General features: G+C 49.3%; 2 protein-coding genes across 7 annotated transcripts; one reads left to right on the forward strand and one right to left on the reverse strand.

Annotated features, from left to right (window-relative positions):
- Window positions 1-1,569: 1,569 nt before the first annotated feature.
- CDK20 (cyclin dependent kinase 20) lies at window positions 1,570-9,904 on the reverse strand. 6 transcript variants are annotated; one of them, XM_032164457.3, is made up of 8 exons: window positions 9,547-9,898; window positions 9,097-9,210; window positions 6,271-6,459; window positions 5,900-6,021; window positions 5,692-5,754; window positions 4,921-5,044; window positions 4,319-4,474; window positions 1,570-2,794 (listed from the first exon to the last, which is right to left on the reverse strand). In XM_032164457.3, exons 1-8 carry the CDS (start codon window positions 9,619-9,621, stop codon window positions 2,597-2,599), a joined length of 1,041 nt encoding a protein of 346 aa, XP_032020348.1. In that variant the 5' UTR covers window positions 9,622-9,898; the 3' UTR covers window positions 1,570-2,596. The 6 variants fall into 6 exon arrangements, with proteins under 6 accessions (XP_032020348.1, XP_058301604.1, XP_058301602.1 ...); XM_032164458.2 differs by having other exon boundaries at window positions 2,618-2,766; window positions 9,547-9,902; XM_058445621.1 differs by lacking the exon at window positions 5,692-5,754 and having other exon boundaries at window positions 1,570-2,766; window positions 9,547-9,904.
- Window positions 9,905-10,063: 159 nt separating this feature from the next.
- Window positions 10,064-24,167, forward strand: LOC116475215 (skin secretory protein xP2-like). The gene is made up of 5 exons (XM_058445622.1): window positions 10,064-10,147; window positions 12,602-12,654; window positions 17,706-17,866; window positions 22,706-22,786; window positions 23,026-24,167. The coding sequence occupies exons 3-5, from the start codon at window positions 17,768-17,770 to the stop codon at window positions 23,824-23,826; spliced, it is 981 nt and encodes a 326-aa protein (XP_058301605.1). The 5' UTR covers window positions 10,064-10,147; window positions 12,602-12,654; window positions 17,706-17,767; the 3' UTR covers window positions 23,827-24,167.
- Window positions 24,168-26,435: the final 2,268 nt, after the last annotated feature.

Genomic DNA, 26,435 nt, shown 5'->3' on the forward strand with positions numbered 1-26,435 from the left:
GTGTAAAAGCCTTAGGCTTGTTGCTGCTGACTGAGGAGGTCCATTCAGTAATGGGAACAAGAACAGAAGTATTTCTTAGCAAAATGGAACTAACTTTATTTATTTATTTATTTAGAGATGGAGTCTTGCTCTGTCACCCAGGCTGGAATGCAGTGGCACAATCTCAGCTCTGTGTTCGTGACACTTTCTCTTTATTAAGTGATTGATTGGTAGAATTTAGTAGTGAAGCTATCTGGGCCTGGAGATTACATAATGAAAATATTTTAATTTGGAGGTTCAATTCCTTTTTAACAGTTTTAAGACACTTCAGGGGTTTGTTTTTGATTATTGCAAGTTGAATTTTTCTATGGATTTGTCAATTTTACCAAAATTTCGCATGTATAAAGTTACTTCTAATATCCTTAGTCTTTTGAATCCTATTCATTACTAATATTGATAATATTTGAGATTATATTATTAGGTACATACAAATTTGAAAAATTTTACCAATGAACTGAATATAATTAGAACTGAATGTGTTTACCACTAGTAATGATTTTTGCCTTGAAACTGTATATTAAATAACAGCTCTTTGCCTTAAAATCTAGTTTCTTTTTTTTTTTTGAGACAAGAGTCTCACTCTGTCACCAAGGCTGGAGTGCAGTGGCACAATCTCAGCTCACTGCAACCTCTGTCTCCCAGGTTCAAGCGATTCTCCTGCCTCGGTCTCCCAAGTAGCTGGGATTACAGGCATGCACCATCACACCCGGCTAATTTTTGTATTTTTAGTAGAGATGGGATTTCACCATGTTGGCCAGGGTGGTCTGGAACTCCCAACCTCGGGTGATCTGCCCACCTCGGCCTCCCAAAATGTTGGGATTACAGGCATGAGCCACTGCACCTGGCCTCTATTACTTGATATCAAATAACTACACCAGATTTTTGGTTTGTGTATGCATGGTAAATCATTTTTTATCCTTTTACTTGCAAATGTTATATACATTTTAGAGTTCTCTTTGAAGTTCTCTTAGAAGCTTACAGTCTGCAGAAGATGTGGCTGGAGAAATAAACAGAGGCCATATCATGAAAACATCAGACTTTCCTGAAAGCCAAGAACGAGGGTTGAATATGTTTTCTGTCTCCACTAAGTGCTTGAAGGCCAGCATCTGTAGTAGTGTTAGTCACCCTCAGTGCTCACAGAAGAGTTTATCTACATAAAGGGTAAAATAAACATTTTAAAAATAAAGGATATCTGGGGCTGGGCATGGTGGCTCACGCCTACAATCCCAGCACTTTGGGAGGCCCAGGCGGGCAGATCACGAGGTCAGGAGATCAAGACCATCCTGGCTAACACAGTGAAACCCTGTCTCTAGGAAAAATACAAAAATTAGCCAGGTGTGGTGGCACGCGCCTGTAGTCCCAGCTACTCGGGAAGCTGAGGTAGGAGAATCACTTGAACCCGGGAGGCGGAGGTTGCAGTGAGCCGAGATTGTGCCACTGCACTCCAGCCTGGGCGACAGAGCAAGACTCCATCAAAAAATAAATAAAAATAAAAATAAAGGATGGCTAAGAATAAGTTTCTCTAGTCTGTTTTTATCCTTGAACCACAATCAATCATACTCTTTATTATTATATAAACTTTTAAATATTGGTATCTGATACCGTAAGTCCTTCCATCATTTTCTCTTCTGCATCTGGTTCCACTTCCCTCCATGTATCTTTTATAATCACCTTATCAAATTATAATAAGGAAAACGCACTAGCTGGGATTATATTAGGATTTATTAAATTAATAAATTAATTCCAGGAACGCTTGTTTCCTTATATACACAGCTGCTTCTGGCTCACGCTCATCCTGAGGGAGTAGATGTTGGTAAACCAGCCTCATGTGCGCAGGGTCTCCTGCTGGATCCCCAACTGGAGCCATCCCTGGGCCTAGACTTCTGTCTCCCTCACTTCCAAATGAGCGCTCAGTGATGTGAAGCACACAGGAGGCCCTCAGGGCAAAAGTGGCTATGCCTCGTGCTACCTTCCCCATGACCCCCAAAAACGAGGGCCATGAGACAATGCCACCTTAGTCATCTCCCTTGAGAGAAATGGAGGAGGAACAGACATAAGGCAGAGCCACCTGAGGTTTTTAGAATCTATAATCTCACATAATGAACTAGTGTTTAATGGCTCTGAGAATAAAACCAAACCAAATCTTCCTTCCACTTGAGTTTCCAACGTAAGGACACCTTACTCTCTGCACTTCTCCTTGACTGGGAGGCAGCACTCGGGGAAGCAGCACCAAGGCAGGCATCGCCATTCTGTATAGGCAGGCCTTGACTGGCAGCAGAGCTCACTGTTCTGATGGGTACGTCAGTAGCACACAGAAGTTAAGGCTCACCGAGCACAGGCCGTGAATCTCCTCTGCTCGGCTGGATGTTCTCATACTCTTGGCTGGGAACATGACCTCTGCCTTGAGACCAACCCTCGCAAGGGCTAAGGGGCAGGCTGTGGTGTGGGCCCAGCGTGGCCATGGGGAGGCCTTGGAAGGTGAAGCCAGGCAGGTGGCAGAGGAACAGGTGGACTGAGTGGTCCTGAGGAGCAGGCAGACAGGACCAAGGCCAACTTCTCACCCCTCCGGGATGAAGGGCCGAATCAGCTCTGGGTTCAACAGCGACTCCTCAAGAGGCCGGTCCACATGGAAGTCATGGATGTGGGGGGGCCCTGGATGGGCCTTGGGAGCAGGTCCCCCTAGACGCTGAGGAATCGGCAGCTCAGATGGATGGGCAGGCAGGGGAGCTGTGAAGAAGTACTGATGGAGGAGGGCCTGAGGGTGGCAAATAAGGAACAGCAGAAGGAAACTAGTCACCTCCCTGTCCCCAGCCTCAAGCAGATGTTCCTTCATCTATGCATTCAGTTGACTCAGTGTGTCTGGGTGTTTTCTGAGTGTCTACTATGTCTGAAGCACTATTCCAGAAGCTGGGGACATAGCCGTTAATAAAACAGACAAAAGCTCTGTTTTTCTGACATAGGTGGGGGTGGCAGGTAATAAACATGATGAAGTAAAATACACAGTATGTCAGATAATGATTAGTGCAGTGGAAAAGAGAAAGCAAGACAGAGGAATGAGGAATCCTGGAGAGAGGTTGCAGATCTGAAGAGTCATGAGGGAAGGCCATCTGAGAGGTGACATTTAAGCCAAGACTTGAGACATAAGCAAGTGGGACATGAGGCTCCAGGGCAGGGGCAAAAGGGTACAGACCCCTGGGGCTGGAAAGGAGTGAGCACAGGGCACAACAGCAGGCAGCATCATGAGGTGACGGCACCCAAGCATATGATAGCTGTGGGCCACAAAAAGGACCCTGGCTTTTCCTCTGAGATGGAGCCACAGGAGGGCCCTGGCAGAGAAGGAATGTGTCCTGTTCTACTTGGATAAAATTACTCTCTCTGCCAGGTGGAGAAGAGATTAAATGGGATGAGGGGAGACCCAGATTCTGGGAGGCAATCCAAGAGATAAGGGTCACACGGCTTGGGTACACTGGACACAGAGCCCACAGGAGCTGCTGACAGTGGCGACCAAGAGGGCGTATGTAAACACACGCTGCTGGTGCTGAGTGTGGGAAGGGGACAGGGACCCCTGAGAGAGACACCCTGACACCTGTCAGCCCATGCTCCTGTGGTCCTCATCGTCCTCCCAGGCCTTCCAGCCATAACCAGCCTTCCTGGGTCCTCTCTTCCAGGTCTCTGCCCACCATTTCTCTCTTCAGCGAACACCTCCTCAAACATCTCATGCTTAAACCTGCCTTCCACCAGGAAGCTTTGCTTGACCCCAAAGTTGGCCTCGCCTCTCTCCTGGGGCTCCCACACCTGGAGAACATGACCTCTTGTGACCTTTTGGACCTGGAGCTACCTCACCACCAGGAGTGCCCCGTGGAGGCAGGTCTGATTGTTTACCATCTGTACAGGGCCCAGGACAATCCCTGCATGTGCCAGATGTGCTAATGGAATAAAGGAATGAGTCCCCAGTGACTCTCTTACTGTATCTGCCACAGGGTCAGGGGCAGCCCAGAAGACTGCAACTCTGGACATGTGCTCTCCTGTGAGTTGGGCATGCCCCTCTTATAAGCCACCCTCAAGGGAAGTCTGGGGATGTCCAGTGGGGTCTACTCATGAGAGGCACACCTGCTCCAAGGCCCCTGTCCCCTGGGTTCCAGATGTCTCGTGCTGGTCCATGCCAATCACAGGTTCTGAGGGTCGCTGACTTGATGGGGTCACATGGCTACCAAGTACAGAGTACCAGGGCGATGGGGAGGGGAGCTGAAGGAGCAGAGACCACAGCCTCTTGCCCTACCTTGGAAGCTGCGATGCGCTGGCGAGGAGGGTAGAGGAGGAATTGACCCAGCAGATCCAATGCCTGGGGAGAGGCGTCAGGCAGCACCTCCTCCAGGGGCACGGGCGCCTGCTCCTTAAAGGAGATCTTGTTGTAGTCTGGCAGCTCAGTGAGCTCCTAGGCCAGGGAGAAGGAACAGGGTACGATGAGAGTAGTCCCCGACCTTTGCCATGCCCTCTGCTGCCAGCTCTCAGCCCCTAACACACACTCACACGGGGGGTGCTCTCCCATCTATGTGTCTCCCTGACCCATCATTCACTCACTCACCCAGCCCTGTATTCCTTCATCCATCCCCTTGCCCTCTCAGATGATGACTCTGTGCACAGCTTGCTGAGACACTGCACATGTGTGTACTGAGGTGAAAAGGGACATAGGACAGGACCTACCCCAACCCGCACGACAGCAGGAAGGAGGAACCCCTGAGTTGGGCCAGGACAGTGGTTCCTGTCCATTGAGGGGGGTTGGGGCCAGGAGAGAGAAGGTTCAGGGGAGGGAGTGGTTACTTGCTGTTGGGAGTGGAGTAAACCTGCCCCACACCCACCTCACCAAGGGCCCCTACAAACCGGCCAGACTTGAGGATTTGGGGTGCCCAAGATGCGATGCACGTAGCAAAGCTGTTCAATGTCATTCTCGCCCGGGAAAAGGGGGGACCCATTCAACAGCTCCCCCATGATGCAGCCCACGGCCCTGTGGACACAGAGCCCCAAGCAGGTCAGAGATCTCCCACAGCGGACCACAGACTCACCCACAGAGCAGCTCTAACACTGCACTCCAGGGCAAGGCCCCACAAGCCAGCCCTGGAGCCTCACATCCAGAGGCCCAGTCCCTGAACCCTCAAAGCCCTCAACCCTAAAACCCAGAGCAAAGCCCCAGCTGTTCCAAGACTTCTCAGAGACTCCTGCTCTAGGACGCTTCTGGGGAAGACCTGCAAACCTGCCCCAAATCTCCGACCCATGGGCAATGCCAACTATCTTCTTGCTGTAAAACAAGCTCAGAGGTTTCATGTCCAAGGACACAGCCTCTGACCAGCTCAGAGAAACCATATCCTGGGATCTAACTCCAGCACATACCAGCTCAGACCACCTCTCCACCTAGCCCAGAAAGCTTCCCACCTGGGACCACCATTCTCATCCCACCTGGTCCCCACCCAGCTCGAAAACATCACAGTGAGGAACCCCAACCCCAAAGTGCTCAGAATACCCCAACCAGGGAAGACACCCTTAAGGAAGCCTAAACTCCCACCAGGGAAAAGACCACCAAACAGCTCAGAGACCTCAGAGCCTAGCAGAAATCCACGAGCCATGTTACCCTTTGACCACCCACGGGGGTCTCACCACAGATCGACGCCCTGGTCATACTGGCGGGCACCATACAGGAGCTCGGGGGCTCGGTACCACCTGCGAGGAAGAGGGATGGTAGGGACTGGGCTGAGAAAAGGATGCCTGGCGAGGTGACCCCAGCCCCACAAGCAATGTCTGGAGAAAAGGCCCAGAAGCATCTCTTCCCCATGGAGAGGACTGGAAGGGATCTGGCCCTCCCTACCTGGTGGCCACCTGGTGTGTGTAGAGGCGGCTGCCGTCTGGGGAAAAGACTCGAGCCAGGCCAAAGTCCGCTATCTTGAGCTGGCCTGAGGCGCTGATGAGCAGGTTGGCAGGTTTCAGGTCCTGGGAGTACCAAAAGAAGCATTAGTCCCTCCAAATCCCCCATAGGACCTTGGGACAAGTGGGCTTGGCAGTCTAACCACCCAAGTCAGCCCCGGTCCCCGCCTCCTCCAGGGCCATGCCCTGGCCACTTACCTGGAGGCCTTGACCAGCTCTGTCCCAACTTCTTATCACACTTTTTACAAGGGCTAGCCCCATCCCCAAGCCAAGTCAGCACCCCAGACCCCATGCCTGGCCTATGCTGAGACTGACCCGATGTACAATGTTGTTGGCATGGCAGAAGGCAACGCCCTTGAGCAGCATCTGCAGGTAACTCTTGACCTGTGCCTGGGCTAGTGGCCTCTGGGCATGGCGCATCACCTCGGCCAGATCTGACAGCATGAACTCAAAGGCCAGCACAAAGCCTGCACTGTGTGGGAACACAGCCTTCAGCTGCACCACCTGTGGGCAGGACATCCTGTTAGCCCCCAGACTCAAGTCACCAGACCCTCTCTGTGACCCTGAGACCCCAGCCCATGCCCTGACAGAGGAGCCTGTATCCAAAAAGAAAGTAAGCACAGAAGGTGACGTGGACCTGAGCTAAGAATCAGAGAGCTCCATGCTCATGATTTGCTGTGCTCTCCTGAGATAAGGTGGGCCCCCACTCTAATTCTCCATGAACACTAAAAGTAAAGGTCTAAGAAAGGTCATTTAGTGGCACCATCTGGTCTGCCCACCCAGCCCACCTGCCTGAAAATCATCTGGATGGTCACACATGAGATGGACACACAGGTCTCCTCCTGTTTCCTCTAGAGCCACCGAATCTCAGCACCAAGGAAAGGACACCAGGAATCCCACCTTTCCCAGTACTGGGACAGCTACAGACACATCACAAACACTGAGGCCACTACTCTCAGAGGAGCCAGGCTACACAGAGCAGTGAGCTGAGAGACAGGACTCTTAATGAACTCACAGCACAGAGGACAAACAATTTAACAAATAAATGAACAAATGGGATATATTCAGATTCTGTAAGTACAGGAACCAAATTATAAGGGGGCTGGGCGTGACGTCTCATGCCTGTAATCCCAGTACTTTGAGAGGCCAAGGTGGGCGGATGGCTTGAACCCAGGTGTTTGAGACCAGCCTGGGCAACATGGTGAAACCTTGTCTCTACAAAAAATACAAAAAACTAGCCAGGCATGGTGGCACGTGCCTGTAGTCCTAGCTACTTGGGAAGCTGAGGTGGGAGGATCACCTGAGCCCAGGAGGTTGAGACTACAGGGAGCCAAAATCACACTTCTACACTCCAGCCTGGGTGACAGAGTGAGACCCTGTATCAAAAAAAAAAAAAAAAAAAAATCAACAGAAATATAAGAGGATGGTGTGATTCTGTGAGTGGAGATAAGGATACTTCTTTATTTAGGTGGGGTGGGGCTAGATGAGGACCCAGTTTGTGGGGATCTGGGAAGAAGCTCTGAGCAGGAAGAAAAGCAAGTGCAAGGCCTTAACGCCAGCACAGGAGGAGGCTAGAGGGATGTGAGTACATGAGGTCGTTTAAGGGAAGGATGTGTCTGCCCTGTTCTGTGCTCCTGGACCCTGGATAGGTGCTGGTCACTGGAGAGATGCCTAAGAAGTTGTGTTGAATGAGAGAAAAGGGAGAGGCCAGCTGGAAGTGGGCACATGGTGATAGTGCTCTAAGTGTGAAGAGAAGCCACCAGGGCTCTTTATGCAGGGGAGCCGATGACTTAACTTACACTTTTGACAAAGCCCACCAGACCGTGGCTATGGAGAGAAGTGGGGAGGCTGCCGCTGTCATTCTGATAAGTGGTGATGATGACTTGGGCAAGGAGCAAATCTAGAGTATGTTTTAAAGTTAGAACCTTCAGAATTGCTGACCAACTGGATGTAGGGACCATATCACCAGCTTCCTTATGGATCTCTCTCCACCCATCCCACACATGGCTGTCTGGAAGCCCTTTTATCTTCCTCAAAAAATCAAAATGGCCTGATAGCTGTTTTCTGATTTTTCAGGTAGTACACAACCATTTAACAGATCAAAACACATGCACACATTCAGGTAAGACATAAAATCCAAAAGAAAAAGAACAAAAGAAAAATCCTACAGTCAATCTTAGAGTGTATTCTACTAGACTTTACAACAGATATGGCACACACAAATACACATTCACATATATAATATTTCCAAACAAAACCCAGATGACACAAAGTTTTATAACATGCTTTTGTCATCCAATATATCATGAATATCTCCAGGGAACAGCAAAGGTAAGTCAGAGGATCACAGAGACCCAACCCTGTTACTCTCCAGGGAGTCAAATACATTCCCTATTTCGACATGGATGAGAGAGAGCACCAAAAGAGTAATGACACTAGGGGTGAAAGATGCCCCTCTTAGTGTTCCAGCAGCCCCTCCCGGTACCCTATCACGGCACGAACCACACTAGGTGGGCCCTGTTGCCTCTGTCTCTTGTTAGCACACTTAAGAAGTCCTCAGGAGCTGGGCTGGAGCTGGTTCCTCTGTGTCACCAGTGCCCAACACAGGGTAGAGCCTACAGGAGGTCCCAAGGGAAGAATGTCTGGACTCTCAATCAAACCTGGGCCAAACCCTCTACTGACTAACGGAGGGCCCATGAGCTGGTGACATAACCTCCTCCTCTCACCTGAGAAACAGAGATCCTGAAACCTGCCTTGTACAGTAGTAAAGAGGTCTCAAAATGACAATGTATATAATGCCTGCAGAACACATCGGGAGCTCAATAGGTGCTAGCTACATTATAAATCACTACATGTTTTGACAAAAAAATAAGTCGGTGAATGAATGAATACATTAAGAAATAAGTAGATAAATGAGAGTGAATGTGTGAGAAATGAAAGAAACAGGTAAATGAAGGTGAACAAGTGGACAAAAAAGGGCAAAAAGGGGTAAGGAGGCGGATGAATGAGCAGTGTGTGTGAGTGACAGGAGGAGGAAATCCCTGAAAGCTGGTGAAGGCGTAGCTGGGAAAATGAAGGCACAAGGAAGTGGGAACGAGCGACGGAGGGTGAGAATACGATGCCCCCCCCTCCCCTACTCACATACTGATTGTCCTCCATCTCCTGCAGAGCCTTAATCTCCCGCAGGGCCTGGTTAGGGATGCCGTCCTCCAACCGCCCTAGGGCCACCTTCTTGAGGGCAACTATCTCGCCAGTCTGCAGGATAGAAGGCAGACACTGCCAGCCCACCCTCGGCTGGGAAAGAGAGATGAAGGTGGGTGGGGGGAGGGTGGCTGAGAGAGACACACGCGCCCCCGGCTCGGCCAGAGGCCCTCCTCGGGGGTCTAGGACTAGCCTGGGACTCAGCCGCCGGGGTAGGGGACCAAGCCAGCTATGCGGAAGGAAGCGCAACGGCCCAAAGTAGGTTTAGAATATGAGTCGGTTTTAAAAACTGTACTGGATGTAAAAAGGGAACAGAAACAGTTTACAGCGTTAGCCGGAGGGTGCCGGGGGCACAGCCCCGCCAGGCTGCCGGCCACAGTCCAGCCTCACCTTCACATGCTTGGCCTTGAAGACGATGCCGTGGACGCCCTCCCCGATGCGGCCCAGGATGCAGTACTGGTCCATCCCAGTGCAGTCGTGGGCCTGTGCCCCTGGGCCCCTGTGCCCCTGAGCTTCCAAATCCCACTTCTCCGCCCCACGCTGATCTGAGCTCGCACGCTGTTGCCTAGCAACAGTACGGCAGCTGACCACCGGGGCGGGTCCAGTAGGCCACGTCACCAGGAGAACGGAAGCTGCGTCGAGTCGGGGGTGACAGCTCTGGGCTCCACTGCGCCTTTTCCTAGCCCTCCGCTGTCACGCAGCAACAAGCTTAATCCCGCATAAAAAACGCATGCGCATAGAGCGTGCCCGCAGCAGGGCCCACGGAGCAACGGCAGCAGGAACCTCCTATCTGCCCCGCCTCGGCGTCACGTGACTAGCTGCGCTGGTGCACGCAGCCGGAGGGGCGGGCTCCTTCCCCGGGCAGGCCGGAAGTTCCGCACCTGTAAGTAGAGGTTCCGGTTTCGACCACGCGCTGGTACTGTTTTCTAGCTCTGAGACCCAGACACGATGATGCAGACAGACAGGCCCCGGGCTGCGTTGTGGAAAGAGGGTCTGTGGGGCCTCTTGTCTTAAAATGTCAGTTGGCTACGTGTACCCACAGGTTTTTAAAAGGGCATACTCTGAGGGCCGGGCACGGTGGCTCACGCCTTTAATCCCAGCACTTTGGGAGGCCGAGGCGGGCGGATCATCAGGTCAGGAGTTCGAGGCCAGCCTGACCAACATGGTGAAACCCCGTCTCTATTAAAAATACAAAAAAATTAGCCAGGCGTGGTGGCGTGCGCCTGTAATCCCAGCTACTCAGGAGGCTGAGGCAGGAGAATCGCTTGAACCCGGGAGGCAGAGGTTACAGTGAGCCGAGATTGCGCCATTGCCCTCCAGTCTGGGTGACAGAGCTAGACTCCGTCTCAAAAAAAAATTATTATTTATAGAGACAAGGTCTTGCTGTGTTATTCAGGCTGGTCTTGAACTCTGGGCTTGAGCAACCCTCCCACCTCAGCCTCCCAAAATGTAGGGATTACAGGCATGAGCCACTGCACCCGGCCACTTTCAGCTTTTTGTCATTAAGTAAGATGTTAGTTGTGGGGTTTTTGTAGATGCCTTTATTAGGTTGAGGAATATTCTTACTTTGTTGAATATTTTGTATCCTGAAAAGGTTTTGGATTTGTCAAATTTTTTTTGTCTTTGAGATTATCATGTAGACTTTGTCCTTTATTAATATAGTGTGTTACATTGATTGGTTTCCTTATGTTGAACCCAGTTTGCATTTGTGGGGTAACTTGCACGTACTCATTGTGTCTAATCCTTTTCTTTAAAAATACACTTGATATTTTAGAACAGTTTTAGGTTCATAGAAAATAGAGCAGAAAGTACAGAGTTCCCACACATGCATAGCACTCCTCACCATCCATATCCTGCACTAGAGTGAGAGATTTACTAGAATTGATGAACCAACATTGACAATTATCTTCCAAGTTCCATAGTTTACATTAAGTTTCATTGTTGGTGTCATATTCTGTAGGTTTTGGCACAAATATAATGGCACGTATCCACCATTATAGTGTCATATGGAATTGTTTCACTGCCCTAAAAATGCCCGTGCTCTGCCTTCTCTTCCCCTAGCACAAACCCCTGGCAACCACTGATGTTTTTGCTGTTTCCATAGTTTCACCTTCTTCAACACGTCATATGGTTGGAATCAGAAAATATGTAGCCTTTCCAGATTGGCTTCTTTCACTTAGTAATATGCAAGTTTCCTTCATGTCTTTTCATGACTTGTTAGCTCATTTGTTTTTAGTGCTGAATAATATTTTGTTGCCTGGATGTACCAAAATTTATTTATCTACTCACCTACTAAAGAACATCTTGATCTATGGCCATACCACCCTGAATGCACCCGATCTCATCTAAAGAGCATCTTGGTTGCTTCCAAGTTTTGGCAATTATTAATAAAACTGCCAGAAAATGTGTGTGCTGGTTTTTGTGTTGACATGTTTTCACCTTATTTGGGTAAGTACCAAGGAACATGATTGCTGGAATGTATGTTAAGAGTGTGTTTACTCACGTAAGAAACTGCCAAACTATCTTCCGAAGTGGATATACCATTTTGCATTCTCACTAGCAATGAATAGGAGTTTCTGTTGCTCCATCTCCTAGCCAGCATTTGCTGTTGCCAGCTTTTTGGATTTTCACTATTCTAATAGGTTTGTAGTGATAACTTATTGTTTTAATTTGCAATTCCCTAAAGAAATATGATTTTGAACATCTTTTCATAAGCTTATTTGTCATTTGTATATCTTCTTTGGTGAGGTATCTGTTCAGATCTTTTGCCAATTTTTTTCTTTTTTTTTTTCTTTTCAAGTCCTCACATCTCTGATGATTTTGCCAATTTATTTTTATGTTTTATTTTTTTGAGATGGAGTCTTGCTCTGTTGCCCAGGCTGGAGTGCAGTGGTGCAATCTTGGCTCACTGCAACCTCTGCCTCCCAGGTTCAAGCAGTTCTCCTGCCTTAGCCTCTCGAGTAGCTGGGATTACTGGCATGCACCACCTTGCCTGGTTAATTTTTATATTTTTAGTAGAGATCAGGTTTTGCCATGTTGGCCAGGCTGGTTTCAAACTCCTGACCTCAAGTGATCCACCTGCCTTGGCCTCCCAAAGTGCTGGGATTACAAGTGTGAGCCACTGCTCCTGGACATGTTGTCAGTTTTTAAATTGGGTTAAATAACAGTCCTTTGTAAGATATGTCTTTTGCAAATACTTTCTCCCAGTCTATGAATTCTCTTAATATTCTTTTGATGTAATCTTTATATGTTGCTAGATTTGGTGTGTTAGTATTTTGTTGAGAATTTTTTTCATCCATTTTCATAAAAGATAATGGTTTGTAGTTTTCTTACAATGTCACTGTCTGATTTTTGTATCAGTGTAATACAGGCCTCATAGAATGTGGTGAAAAGTATTTCCTCCTCTTTTATGTTTTGAAAGAGTTTGGTGTTAATTCTTTTTTAGACATTTGGTAGAATGCACCGGTGAAGCTATCTGGTCCTGTGCTTTTCTTTGCGGTAAGTTTTGTAATTATTAATTGTTATGTGTCTATCCTGAATTTCTATTTGTTCTTCAGTCAGTTTTGGTAGTCTGTGTCTTTCCACGAATTTGTTGATCATTTCATCTGAGTTATCTAGATTTTGCCAATACAATTGTTCACAGTATTCCATTCTAGTCCTTTTTCTGTTTCTTTTTTTTTTTTTTTTAATAGAGATGGAGTCTCTGTATTTTGCCCAGAATGGTCTCGAATTCCTAGGCTCAAGGAATCCTCCCACCCTGGCCTCCCAAAGTACTGGGATTTCAGGCATGAGCCAACATGCCCGACCTGTTGGAATTTTTAAGGCTAGCCATGATACTTTTTTGAGTTCTTTGCTATCTGATTTTTAAGTAAATACCAATGGGCCAATTTTTTAGAATGAGAGCTCTCTAAAATTGTTTTAAAATGTAGAAATCTTTTAAATGTAAAGAGTATATCTTTTGGCCATTGACAATTAGGATCTTAGTGCTTTTTTTTTTTTTTTTTTTTTTTGAGGCAGAGTCTTGCTCTGTCACCTAGGCTGGAGTGCAGTGGCACAATCTCAGCTCACTGCAACCCCCGCCTCCCAGGTTCAAGTTTTGCTTGTGCCTCAGCCTCCAAGTAGCTGGGATTACAGGCACGCGCCACCACACCCGGCTAATTTTTGTATTTTTAGTAGAGATGGTGGTTTCACCATGTTGGTTAGGCTGGTCTCAAACGATTCACCCACCTTGGCCTCCTGAAGTGCTGGGATTACAGGCACAAGCCACCATGCTTGCCCTATTGGTGAATTTTTTTTTTTTTAGATGGAGCCTTGCTCTGTTTCCCAGGCTGTAGTGCAGTGGTACCATCTCAGCCACCTCCGCCTCCTGAGTTCAAGCGATTCTCCTGCCTCAGCCTCCCAAGTAGCTGGGACTACAGACACCCGCCAGCATGCCCAGCTAATTTTTGCATTTTTAGTAGAGATGGGGTTTCACCATGTTGGTCAGGCTGGTCTTGAACTCCTGACCTCAGGTGATCCTCCCGCCTCTGCCTCTGAACGTGCTGGGATTACAGGTGTGAGCAACCATGCCCAGGAGAGGTTTGGGCTTCTAATGATCCCATCGACCAAGTGTGAACATAGTCCCCAACAGGTAATTTTTTGCCCCCTTTCCTCCCACCCTCCTTTTGGAATCCCCAGTGTTTATTGTTCCCATCTTTGTGTCCTTGTGAACCCAGTATTTAGCTCCCACTTAATAGAGAGAACACAAGGTATTTGGTTTTCTGTTTCTGCATTAATTTGCTTAAGAAAATGGCCTCCAGCTGTATCCATGTTGCTGCAAAGAACATGATTTCCTTTTGGTATTTAAATCTTCCAGCTCAGCACAGACCTTGGTGGGAATAATCTCTTTTTCTTTCTTTGCTTTTCTAAGGCAATCCCCAAATACCTTATTAGGATGCCCAAAAACATTTCATTTGCAAATTAATCTAGCTAGAACTAAAACAAAACTTTACAGTAGCTTGAAAGAGACCACTTGTGGTCATTAAAATGTGATTGTAAGGCCGGGCGTGGTGGCTCACGCCTGTAATCCCAGGACTTTGGGAGGCCGAGGTGGGCAGATCACGTAAGATCGGGAGTTCGAGACCAGCCTGACCAACATGGAGAAACCCCATCTCTACTAAAAATACAAAATTAGCAGGGCATGGTGGCACGCGCCTGTAATCCTAGCTACTTGGGAGGCTGAGGGAGGAGAATAGCTTGAACCCGGGAGGTGGAGGTTGCGGTGAGCCGAGTTTTGCACTCCAGTCTGGGCAACAAGAGCAAAACTCCATATCAAAAAAAAAAAGTGAGGCCGGGCGCGGTGGCTCACGCTTGTAATCCCAGCACTTTGGGAGGCCGAGGCGGGCGGATCACGAGGTCAGGAGATCGAGACCACGGTGAAACCCCGTCTCTACTAAAAATACAAAAAATTAGCCGGGCGTGGTGGCGGGCGCCTGTAGTCCCAGCTCCTCGGTGAGGCTGAGGCAGGAGAATGGCGTGAACCTGGGAGGTGGAGCTTGCAGTGAGCCGAGATCGCGCCACTGCACTCCAGCCTGGGCGACAGAGCGAGACTCCATCTCAAAAAAAAAAGTGATTGTAAGTAATGTCCCATCCTGCCAGTCTCAGAGTGAGTTAAACTGGTAGAAATGCAGATTGCCAGCTGGGCCTCTGTTCACTTCTTCCTTTCCTGCTACCTCAAGGCAGTTTTCAGGGCACTGTCCTATATATATATGTTTTATATGTATATATATATAGAGAGAGAGAGAGAGAGACGGAGTCTTGCTCTGTCACCCAGGCTGGAGTACAGTAGTGTGATTTCAGCTCTCTGCAACTTCTGCCTCCTGGGTTCAAGTGATTCTCCTGACTCAGCCTCCTAGACAGCTGGGATTACAGGTGCCCACCACCACGTCTGGCTAATTTTTTTTATTTTTAAAATTTATTTTATTATTATTATTTTTTGAGACAGAGTCTTGCTGTGTCACCCCTGAGCTGGAGTACAGTAGTGCGATCTCGGCTCACTGCAACCTCCACCTACCGAGTTCAAGTGATTCTCCTGCCTCAGCCTCCCCAGTAGCTGGGATTATAGGCATTCGCCACCACACCCAGCTAATTTTTGTATTTTTAGTAGAGATGGGATTTCACCATGTTGGCCAGGCTGGTCTCGAACTCCTGGCCTAAAGTGATCTGCCCGCTTCAGCCTCCCAAAGTGCTGGGATTAGAGGTGTGAGCCACCGTGCCCGGCCAGCACTGTCCTATTTACTTCAGTTTACGTGCTACTAGGAAACCGTGGAGCTTGATCAGTCCATCCAAATTCAAGAGACACAGGCTCTGATATGGCACGAATCTGAATCTTGACTCACCACATCTAAGTGCTGGGTAGGCACAAGGGTGGGCACAATGGTAGCTGCTTTGTAAGAGCTCGTTTCATGATCAAAACATCACATGGGGTTCATGGTAATAATGAGGACTTGGATGAGGAAACAGAGCAGTGGAGAGTTCCACGTAACCAAGTGACGCTGAAGGTCAAATCTCCTCCGGGGCATGTTTTCTTGGAGTCTGCAGCACCCAACGAGGACAGGAAGGACACATTTGGGATGCAAAGATGTTTCCTTTTCGATCTGTAACTAATTCATGTATGGACATGCCCTTCAAAACAACACTCCCTGATGACTTATGATGTTCAGATTGGTTCTACACTATTCTGAGGCCGTGCTTGGCAACCTTACGTAATGTTTCTCGAAGCCCTGATTTAGGCATGCTCATCTCAACAATTCTGCAAGGCCAGGGGAGCAGATAAAGAAAAATCTCTGTGCTCTCAAGGGAAGCTAGAAAAGCGTTCCTTGACTGCTCTTGGGAACATCCATTCCCAGAGAAGATAGTATTAAGGGAGGCGGACCTTGCAAAGTGCTAACAAGGGGCTTACCTGGGTGGGTCCCTTGGAGCATTTTAACAAGCCTCCCAGGAGGTAATCTGTTTCCACTGACGCTCCCAGTGGACAGCGAGCTCGGCTCATGGCTTCAGACAGTGAGTTCTTTCTGAGGGTCAGGCGGGCTTCCTTTCTGGAAGTGGGAGAAGCTGGGGAACTGGATCGAAGTCTCTCTTTTGGTGATATATCGTGGACTGTGAGTGGCAGGTCCTGCCTGATGTGGCTGCCTTAAAGTTTACTGTCCAATGTGACATTCAGTGCTGAGGCTTAAAAAGGGGAAGGCTCAGGAGTTCAAGACCAGCCTGGGCAAACAGTGAGATCTTGTCTCTACAAAAGTTTTTTTAAACAATTAGCCAGGTGTGGTGGTGTGCGCCTCTAATCCCAGCTACTCGGGAGGCTGAGGTGGGAGGATCACTTGAGCCCAGAAGGTAAAGGCTGCAATTACCTGTGATCATGCCACTGCACTCTAGCCTGGGCGATAGAGTGGGACCCTGTCTTAATTAAAAACAAACAAAAAACAATAAAAAAGGAAGGCTTAAAAAATAAAGGCTGAGAAATCAAGCCAAACCCTTAAAGCCACCTTCGATGAGTTCAAAAAGTAGAAGGCATCCATGCATGGTACAGTTCTTTTTCAAAATGGAAAGTGTAGAAAAGGGGACATTTCCCTTTTGCAGGGTGGGGCGGCACTCCTGGGAGCTCTGGATTTGGGCAGAGGCGCTTTCTCCTCTGCTACACAAGGGAGGTCTTTCAGCGGAAGGCAGCCTTAGCTTCTTTGCTTGGGTTGTGTTTTATTCCTCTGAGTGAATTCTGTTTTGAGCTGAGTCACAAGTCAACAGGGAGTCCAAATCTGATGAACTCAGGGAGCCCAAGGCTCAAATTGAGGGCTGGGGGTTGTAAGGGAAAATACAGGTTGTAAGGGAATACAGGTTCCCAGGTTGTAAGGGAAAATACAAAGTAATGCATAACAATACTTCAATTTTAGGTTTTTCTCGCATTAAACATAAAAATTTACTTCTGTTTTGTTTTCTGGCATTTCTTAATATTGTATATTTTGGGTCTTAGCAAAGGACAAAAGTAACTTACGGGTTAACATAGTGCTTGTTAGGAGGAGCCCTGCAAGAGCCCATCTCACTCACATCAGTATCTGGACGTGTGTCTAAACGTTGCAGCTATATTTTACGTTTCAATGCCCCTAAACTGTTTAGGGTGCTCTGACTTTTCTGGCATCCATAAGACATGCAGGTGGAGCCCCTGAGTTGGAGCTGAAGGGAGTCTGGGCGCAGGCTGAGTCCATTTCACAGGATTCTGCAGAGGGGCCCGGTGGCAGCATCTTGGGGTGGATGCCGAGTCCATCAGATTTGGACTCATTATTGACTTGTGACTCAGCTCAAAATAGAATTCACTCAGAGGAATACAACACAACCCAGATGGCAGGGGAGAGTGGAGAGGCCCCTGCCAAGTGGCCTAAGCTTCATGCAGGGCAGCAGACCCCTTCCTTTGGGGAGGCTGTGGGCCCTCGGCTGAGCTGGGATGGGAGGTAAAGTCTTGGATCTCACAGCTCAGCCAGCAGTCCTGAGTGTTCCTTCTCTTGCCTCACACTGTGTAGCTGTCCCAGAACCTGAGCGAGGCCGGAGGCGCAGGAGGACCAAGTTTGACAAATATCAATACATGATTCTTATAGAGGCTTTCCAAACAGACCCCTATCCTGGAATTACTGTCAGAGAAGAACTGGCCAGAAAAACACAGATTCCCGAGCCACGAATCCAGGTGAAGTATAAATGTAGCTATTTCTGTCTCTCTAACTGGGAAGCAGGGGCATACATTGTGCGTCTGTTTTTCCACAGGCTTAAAAACCATTTTTGAGTTAATTTTCTCAATATCCCTGTGAGGTCAGTATTATCCGCATGCACTGGATTGGGAAAATAAAGAAAAGCAAGGTTTAGTAATTTAGGTTACAACTCTGGCAAGGGGTGGTGTCTAAATTGGTTTATGTGGGTTATAGCTGTCAAATAGTTACCACATTAGAAATTAAAACTGCCAAACTGGGCTGGGTGCAGTGGCTTGTGCCTGTAACCCCAGCACTTTGGGAGGTGAAGGTGAATGGATCACTTGAGCCCAAAAGTTTGAGACCAGCTTGGGCAACATGGTGAAACCTTATCTTTACAAAAAAAACCACCAAACGTTAGCTGAGTGTGGTGGCATGCACCTGTAGTCTCAACTACTCAGGAGGGTGAAGTGGAAGGATCACCTGAGCCCAAGAGGTTACTTACGGCTGCAGTGAGCCGTGATTGTGGCACTATATTCCAACCTGAGTGACAGAGGGAGACCCTGTCTCAAAAAAAAAAAAAAAAAAAAAAAAAAAAAAGCAAAAAAACAAAAAAACTGTAAAACTGAAAAGTATTCACTAATACATTAAAAAAAAAAACTATTACATCATAACTTAAGTAACATTTTCTTCAAGAAAAGCAACTGTATCGTCAAAGCCAGAACATGTAGCAAGAGGAATGGCATCAGAAGACTAGCGAATAGAAAATTCTCAGATGTTCTGAATTTCATCCTTGCCCCATCTCAGGCAGCCTCTGGAAAAATCCACTCAGAGAATGGGGAGTGAAAAGGCAGAGGCAAATCACTGAGTGTGATACAGACACAGTTGTAGCCTCACAGGAACCCCTGGAAGGGGTGGGATCCCTGAGGCTCCCAGGGCTCCCGTGGGATTTGATCCTCTGGGTCTCAGCCTTGGGGCACATTGTAGTCATTCAGGGCACCGAGTCTCTACCCTAGGAGGTCTGAGGTGATGAGTCTGGTGCAGCCTGGGAATTTTCGTCTCCCTACCCCCAGGTGATTGACGCATGCAGCCAAGTTTGACAGTGGCTGCCCGAAATGAACTCTCTGAGTCCCTGAGAGTGGAGGCTAAGAATGCACAGGTTACTTGAGAAGCTCGCCAGGTGATTCTGATGTGTAGCTAGGACTGGACCAAAGGTTTTCAACCCTAGACTCCATCAGTGCCCCGCCCCAAAGCACTGGAATCAGAATCTTTGGGAGTCTGGCCCAGGCATGTCTAAGCGTTTCAGCTCCAGGTGACTCCAGTACGCAGACCTGAGGCCCTTACACATGGGGCTCTTGGCTGTGACTGCTCATTGTCATCACCTGGAAAGCTTTACTACAGACTAAGCTGTACAATGCATGTCCAATTTACTAGTCTAGGGCTCAACCCCTGGGCCCAGGGAGTTATGAAATTCCCCTAGGTGGTTCTCAGGTGCAGCAGAGTTGAATCATCCACAACTGCCTCACAGGGGGAGGGGGTGACTTATCCCACCCCGTCTTCTCTGCCTGCTATTGTGACACACCCTCCTCCATCCATCAGCCCCCATCTCCCCAGTCATCTGAAAGCTTCTCCCAGACAGCCATTGTGTCTTATTCCCTTTTTTCTTGCTTCTTGCCTTTGGGAGGTGCTTAATAAAGATGGTGCAGTAAGTCAGGACCTAACTAAGTAAGAATGAACATCCACTGAGGATTTGCTATGTGCAAGGAGCTCTGTTAAGAATTTTATTTTAAAAATCTATATAACCCCAGAGATATTTAAACCAACACAACCCAGAGGGGAAAGGTTTGACCAGAGAATCAAGAACATGGCAGAGCAGGGTGAGGGTGGGGACAGGGTAGGGTTTTTTAATTTTGGAATTAGTAGCTACAGTAATTTCCATAGCTTCTTTTCTGTGGATCTCAGCTGTTCCAACTTTACAAAGTGTTTGCTAGGAGACAGAAAAGTTGAGCTAGCCCTACGGGTTGGAAACAAAGAGGATGACAGCCTTATCTGCTGGCCTTAGGAAAATGCAACTGTTGGGGAAGGGGTCAGCAGCCCACTAGATCTTTATTACAGCACCCACAGACTTTCCACTCCTTGTGTCCTGGAAGCCCAAACACCCCTACTAGGTAGGTACAATTTCATGACCACTTTACAGACAAAAGAACTGGCTTCAAAAGTTCAGTAAATGGTTTGGGTTATCGCTGGTTCTCGCTCGTATTTCTTGGAACTGAAATGGGAAACCCCAAAATTCTGCAGCTTAGATGTGACACTGCATGTCCCTTCAGGGGGCACTTGGGAGACACAGGTAATTTGACCCAGAGGATCTGGCAGAGTTTGCTGCATAGGAAGACAGCTCTGTGCTTGCAGAGGCCCTTTTTAAAAAATTTAAATAGCCAGGCAGGGTGGCTCATGCCTGTAATCCCAGCACTTTGGGAGGCCAAGGTGGGTGGATCACCTGAGGTCAGGAGTTCGAGACCAGCCTGGCCAACATGGTGAAACCCCGTCTTTACTAAAAAATAAAAAAAAAATTAGCTGAGCATGGTGGCGGGCGCCTGTAATCCCAGCTACTCAGGAGGCTAAGGCAGGAGAATCGCTTGAATCCGAGAGGCAGAGGTTGTGGTGAGCCGAGATCGCACCATTGCACTTCAGCCTGGGCAACAAGAGCAAGACTCCGTGTCAAAAAAAAAAAAAATTAAGTAAAAAATTTTATTTCTTTCCAAATCCTTAAAAGTTCCTAAAACAAAGGCCCTGAGGGAGGAAGGCAGGCTGGGTTTGGTGAGCGGCCAGCAGCTGGGCTGGCTGGGGCTGGGTGTGTCCAGAGGTTACGGGAATGCCAGGCTGAGAATTGGGTCTTTGTCTTGTAATCAGCAGGTGAGTTGTTTGTGTTGTCACTGCACTGCTCAGTCTGAGGCCTTCAGAGCTGCCTGGAGGCTGGGACAGGGAAGAGGCTGCCCTTGTGTTCCTGGGGGCCTGGCTGAGCCCTCCCAGGACTCATGACTCAGCTTTTTGAGTGATATTGATGCCCTGTCCCAAAATTCAGGAGGAGAAGGGACTGACTGTGTTTGGGAAAAGGAGGGGTGTGTTTTGCACACAGGATATATTTGCCTGAGGTGGAGTCAAAGAAAGAACCCACAGAGATTGAAACTGAACTAAAGCTGGGCGCAGTGGTTCATGCCTGTAATCCCAGCACTTTGGGAGGCCCAGGCGGGCAAATCACCTGAGGTTAGGAGTTCAAGACCAGCCTGGCCAACATGGTGAAACCTTATCTCTACTAAAAATACAAAAATTAGCCACGCATGGTGGTACATGCCTGTAATCCCAGCTACTTGGAAGGCTGAGGCAGGAGAATCTCTTGAATCCGGGAGGTCGAGGTTGCAGTGCGCTGAGATGGTGCCACTGCACTCCAGGGCAATAGAGCAAGACAACCAATGTCTCAGAAAAAAAAAAAGAAAAGAAAGAAAGAAAAGAAACTGAACTAAGATATTTGTGGTGGCAAGAGGCATTTACTCAGATGGGTGTCTATTTTATGCATTGCCGTTGTGGACATGAGACCACCCCCATGAGAACAGGCAAAAGCTGTTTTTGTTTTGTTTTTTGAGACAGGGTCTTGCTCTGTGGCCCAGGCTGGAGTGCAGTGGAGCAATCTTGGCTCACTGCAACCTCAGCCTCCCAGACTCAAGTGATTCTCCTGCCTTAGTCTCCCGAGTAGCTGGGATTACAGGCACCCATCACCATGCCCGGCTAATTTTTGTATTTTCAGTAGAGATAGGTTTATTGCCATGTTGGCGGGGCTGGTCTTGAACTCCTGACCTATGACCCACCTGCCTAGGCCTCCCAAAGTGCTGGGATTACAGGCATGAGCCACCCTGCAGGGCTGCAAAAGCTGTTCATTCAGATCTTGCTACTGCGAGGGAGTCAGCCACTGCTGGCGTTTGCAGAGATTCCCAGCAGGTCTAGGAGCAGGAAGCGTCATCGTGGGACAAGGGAAGCCCCAGGAAGGCTCTGAGGGAGGCTGTGGGCCTGGGGGAGCTGGGGTGGCCGACTAGATGGGGGCTTTCTATGGGATTGGGTAGGGCAGCACATTTGGCTTTCCTTGGTTGGTTCTGGGTTGGTTGGAAGGAAGCGAAGAGGGTGTGTATGTAAAAAGCAGGGGAGAGCAGTTCCGTGCAGAGGCTGCAGAGGCATGGGCCCGGGTCCTGGTGTTGCAGGTGGCCTGGCCTGAGTGGTCCATTTGTATAGTCAGGCCCTCGCCCTCTTCCCAGGGCTGGGCAGGCACACGGTACGTTTGAATGCGCATTCGATAATAATGAATGTGTATGTTTAAAGAGGGGGCAGTTACATGATGAAATGATGAATAACAATGTTTTTTCTTCTTTTTCTTTTTTTTTTTTTTGAGACAAGAGTCTCGCTCTATCGCCCAGGCTGGAGTGCAGTGGCGCAATCTCGGCTCACTGCAAGCTCCGCCTCCCGGCTTCACACCATTCTCCTGCCTCAGTCTCCCGAGTAGCGGGGACTACAGGCCTGTGCCACCATGCCCGGCTAATTTTTTGTATTTTTTAGTAGAGACGGGGTTTCACCATGTTAGCCAGGATGGTCTCCATCTCCTGACCTCGTGATCCACCCGCGTCGGCCTCCTGAAGTGCTGGGATTACAGGCGTGAGCCACCCCGCCCGGCCAACGTTTTAAGAAGGCAAAGATCTTCATGGCTTTAAAAACAAAAAACAAAATCTGTCTGATAGAACAGAAGAGGTGTTTTTGAGAGAGGACAGGGATAGCAAAGGATAAACTGCATTTGGCAGGTAGAGAAGCGGTCCGAGGAAGGTGTCGGCACACAGGACACTCAGAAGGGCTGGGGCGGAGGACAGCAGTGCGGCCGCAAGGTAGGGCTATGGGGAGAGTTGGCTGGAAGGAAGGTGGGCCACACAGGGAACGGTTTGAATCAGCCTAGCCAAGGAGTTTGCTCCTGCTCTAAGCTCCAGGGGGTGTTTTATTTGGAAGGTGTTTAACCCTGACCACCTGCTACTTGGTGATAATTATGGGAATGGGCTTGATTAGAAATGCCTTTTTTCCCTCTCTCTCCTTCCCTCCCCATCTCCGTCTCTCCTTCGTGCCCTCCCAGGTTTGGTTTCAGAACCGGAGAGCTCGTGTACAGAAGAGAAGCCAGAGGAGGCCCAGCGTGGAGGCAGCCTGGGCGCAGGCCCCGATCCTAGGCCCCGGTCAGTCCGGGGTGCTGGCCCCCGACTACTTCTGCCAGCAGGGCTTCCCAGGGGTCCCGAGCAACGTGGGCAGCTTCTCTTGGGAATCGGAGGTCGCTTCGGGCCACGCTCTCCTCTGGGGGCACATTGGTGTCCCCGGCGAAAATGTGGCCCCCGCTGACCTGGAGATGGCAGCCAGCGCGCCGGGCCAGCCTTACGCAGATGTCCCTTGCTCTCCGCCCTCGGGCTCAGCACTGCTTCCAGGTCCCACTTGCCACCAGCCCTTCCCACAGCTGGAAGCTGACAGTGCTGGGCAAGTTCGTCCCGGGGCACCCGGCCTGCTCTTCGCGCACGGGGCCTGGGCCCTGCGGGAGCCGGGGCCGGGCCTTCCCGCCGCGGAGCAGCAGCCGAGGTGGGGCTGGGAGCCAGGGGAGGCGCCTGGGTGCGCGGGGATCTGGGAGGAGCCCTCTCCGTCTCCGCCCCAGCAGCTCTGGCCCCATCCCGCGTCTCGGCTCTTTCCTGGCCGCAGCCACAGCCACAGCCGTCGCAGGGTTCCGCTGAGCGCTAGGAACAGGTTCATTCTCTTCCTCCTGAACCCAACCCGTGCGGGAGGCCCCAGCATCCCCGCCCCAGCGGCCGCTGCGGGGTCTGCACCTCTGGGAGCTGCACAGCAAACCCGTGGAAATGACCTCTCAGTGTCGGGCGATGGGAGACAGATGAACTAAGCTAGGGCTCATCGTGAGAGTTTACATTATGAAAATTGAAGAGGAATATCACGATTTATATAACTTTGTCATAGAAAGGCTTCCAGACATGCTTTTCAGGGAAATGAAGTTGTTAGGGTGGAAGGGCCTCGGGGTGCATGGGACCTAGGGGTTTTCCTTAGATGGGATAAGAAAGGATTGACCTTATAAACTCGTCTGTCCTTCCATTTATTAACTGTGTAAACATGGAGCACTTACAATGTACAAAGTCCACTAGAGAGAAGGGGCACGGCAGGATGAGGACAACTTTGTAGAAATGTATTATTTTGTAATCGGTAAAGAGCAATGATTTCTACTTGCCATTTCTGTGTCCCGCTGATGATCCCTCTTCTCTGCCTCGTGGTGACTTCCCCCGGCCTGGCGTTTATGCTGCTCCCTGATCCATGCTTGCTTCTCCAGCTTTAACCAACCTTCTTTTCCCTGCGTCCAGCCAAATGGAGTTCTTTCTGGAAGTTGAGCCTGTCCCTGCCGCTGGGCAGTTTCCTGAAACAGTCCCCTCCCTGCCACTCACCTTTTGGGGCCTAACAGTAATCTCCACAGTAAAATTTGAGGGTGGGTCTGAGTAGGCCGGGAGCGGTGGCTCACGCTTGTAATCCCAGCACTTTGGGAGGCCGAGGCGGGTGGATCATGAGGTCAGGAGATCGAGACCACGGTGAAACCCCGTCTCTACTAAAAATACAAAAAATTAGCCGGGCGTGGTGGCGGGCGCCTGTAGTCCCAGCTACTCGGAGAGGCTGGGGCAGGAGAATGGCGTGAACCCAGGAGGCGGAGCTTGCAGTGAGCCAAGATTGCACCACTGCACTCCAGCCTGGGCGACAGAGCAAGACTCCGTCTCAAAAAAAAAAAAAAAAAAAAAAAAAGAGTGGGTCTGAGTAGAGAGAAAGAAATACATTTCTTCTATCTAAGGGTTCACAGGGTCTAGCATATAGTGTTTCTGCCCCGTGCAACATTTGTCCGGTCATGCTGAGAAAGAGGGAGATGGAAAGAGAGAAGGGGGATGGAGGAAGGGGAGAACGCCAGCACAGGGATGATTCACCTAACAGGAGGGCGGACAGTGCTCCCTCATGGTCCAGGAAATACAGACCCCTCTCATTTTTCAGGAGACCACACCTTTGGGGTTACTGAATAAGGATCTGGTGTAAGTCAGAGATGAAATTAGGGAGACGAGTGGCCTGACATAGTCTAAAACCAGAAGCCAAGCCCAGTGCTGCTTGTCCACAGAAATGCTTGTCACTACCATGTTTTTGTTTTGTTTTGTTTTCTGTTTTTTTTTTTTTTTTTTTTTTTTTTTTAGATGAAGTCTTGCTCTTGTAGCCCAGGCTGGAATGCAATGGCACGATCTCAGCTCACTGCAACCTCCGCCTTCCAGGTTCAAGCAATTCTCCTGCCTCAGCCTCCTGAGTAGCTGGGATTATTATTGGTGTGTGCCACCACACCCGGCTAATTTTTGTATTTTTAGTAGAGACAGGGTTTCACCATGTTGGCCAGGCTAGGCTCAAACTTCTGACCTCAGGTGATCCACCTGCCTCGGCCTCCCAGAGTGCTGGCATTACAGGAGTGAGCCACTGCACCCGGCCTGTTTTTGTTTCTTTTGTTTGTTTGTTTTGTCTTGTTTTTTGAGACAAGTCCCTTTCTGTCGCCCAGGCTGGAGTGCAGTGGAATGATCTCGGCTCACTGCAACCTCCGCCTCCTGGGTTCAAGCGATTCTTCTGCCTCAGCCTCCCGAGTAGCTGGGATTACAGGCACACGCCATCACGCCTGGCTAATTTTTGTATTTTTAGTAGAGATGGGTTTCACCATCTTGGCCAGGCTGGTCTCAAATTCCTGACCTCGTGATCCAACCACCTCGGCCTCCCAAAGTGCAGGGATTTCAGACATGAGCCACCATACTCCCATGTTTTATCCCTGGGTTACCTTATCAACCTTGGAAGTTAGGAAAGAGCTGACACATTCGGGGATTGAGCATGTAACTGACATGTAATTGCGCATGTAATCCATCTGTCCTCCCCATTTGTATGATGCAGGGATTGGTCTGTGGGGTGGGGCTCCTGGCTGTCAGGCTCTGGCCACACAGCCTGAAGTCCAACACTGGGCTTACATCAGAGCTGCAGGCTCTGATGCCGAAGGGCTCGTGTGTTCATCAGTAGACATCTTTGGAGCTGCGGCTTCTGCACACCTATGCCCACTTAGCTTCCTAAAATGACAGTCTAAGCTGAAGGGGGCTATAGGATTTCCCACCAGACTGTGAGATCGTGGAAGGCAGAGTCCCACAGTCCAGTGTACTGTGATCACTTTCAGGACTCTGTTGAGTGATGAGAGGTTCCGGACGTCTCATTGCTAGTGCCACAAGAAGGCATGAGAGCAGAGCTGCCTGGCAGTGGGGGTGGGCAGCAGTCAGCTTGCTCTTCCATCGCCCTTGGGAACTTGCGCAGCCCCCTGAAGCCTCCCCTTCACTTCCTAGGCTCTTTCTGAACCGAGATGGCGTCTGATCTGAGAAGGGCCCTTGCAGGCTCTTCCCTCCACAGGCCTGGATTTCAATTCTGGCTTCCACACTTTCTTGACATAGGGAC

The sequence above is a fragment of the Hylobates moloch genome, unplaced genomic scaffold, assembly GCF_009828535.3.
Source record: "Hylobates moloch isolate HMO894 unplaced genomic scaffold, HMol_V3 SCAFFOLD_10, whole genome shotgun sequence".
Taxonomy (NCBI): Eukaryota; Metazoa; Chordata; class Mammalia; order Primates; family Hylobatidae; genus Hylobates; species Hylobates moloch.

Coding starts and splice junctions, on each gene's coding strand:
- LOC116475215 (XM_058445622.1), top strand. CDS start 17,768: ATGATTCTTATAGAGGCTTTCCAAACAGACCCCTATCCTGGAATTACT. Junction 17,867..22,705: donor TTCCCGAGCCACGAATCCAG/GTGAAGTATAAA, acceptor TGCATTTGGCAG/GTAGAGAAGCGGTCCGAGGA. Junction 22,787..23,025: donor GACAGCAGTGCGGCCGCAAG/GTAGGGCTATGG, acceptor GTGCCCTCCCAG/GTTTGGTTTCAGAACCGGAG.
- CDK20 (XM_032164457.3), bottom strand. CDS start 9,621: ATGGACCAGTACTGCATCCTGGGCCGCATCGGGGAGGGCGTCCACGGC. Junction 9,211..9,546: donor TCAAGGCCAAGCATGTGAAG/GTGAGGCTGGAC, acceptor TCTATCCTGCAG/ACTGGCGAGATAGTTGCCCT. Junction 5,755..5,899: donor ACACACCAGGTGGCCACCAG/GTAGGGAGGGCC, acceptor TCTTCCTCGCAG/GTGGTACCGAGCCCCCGAGC.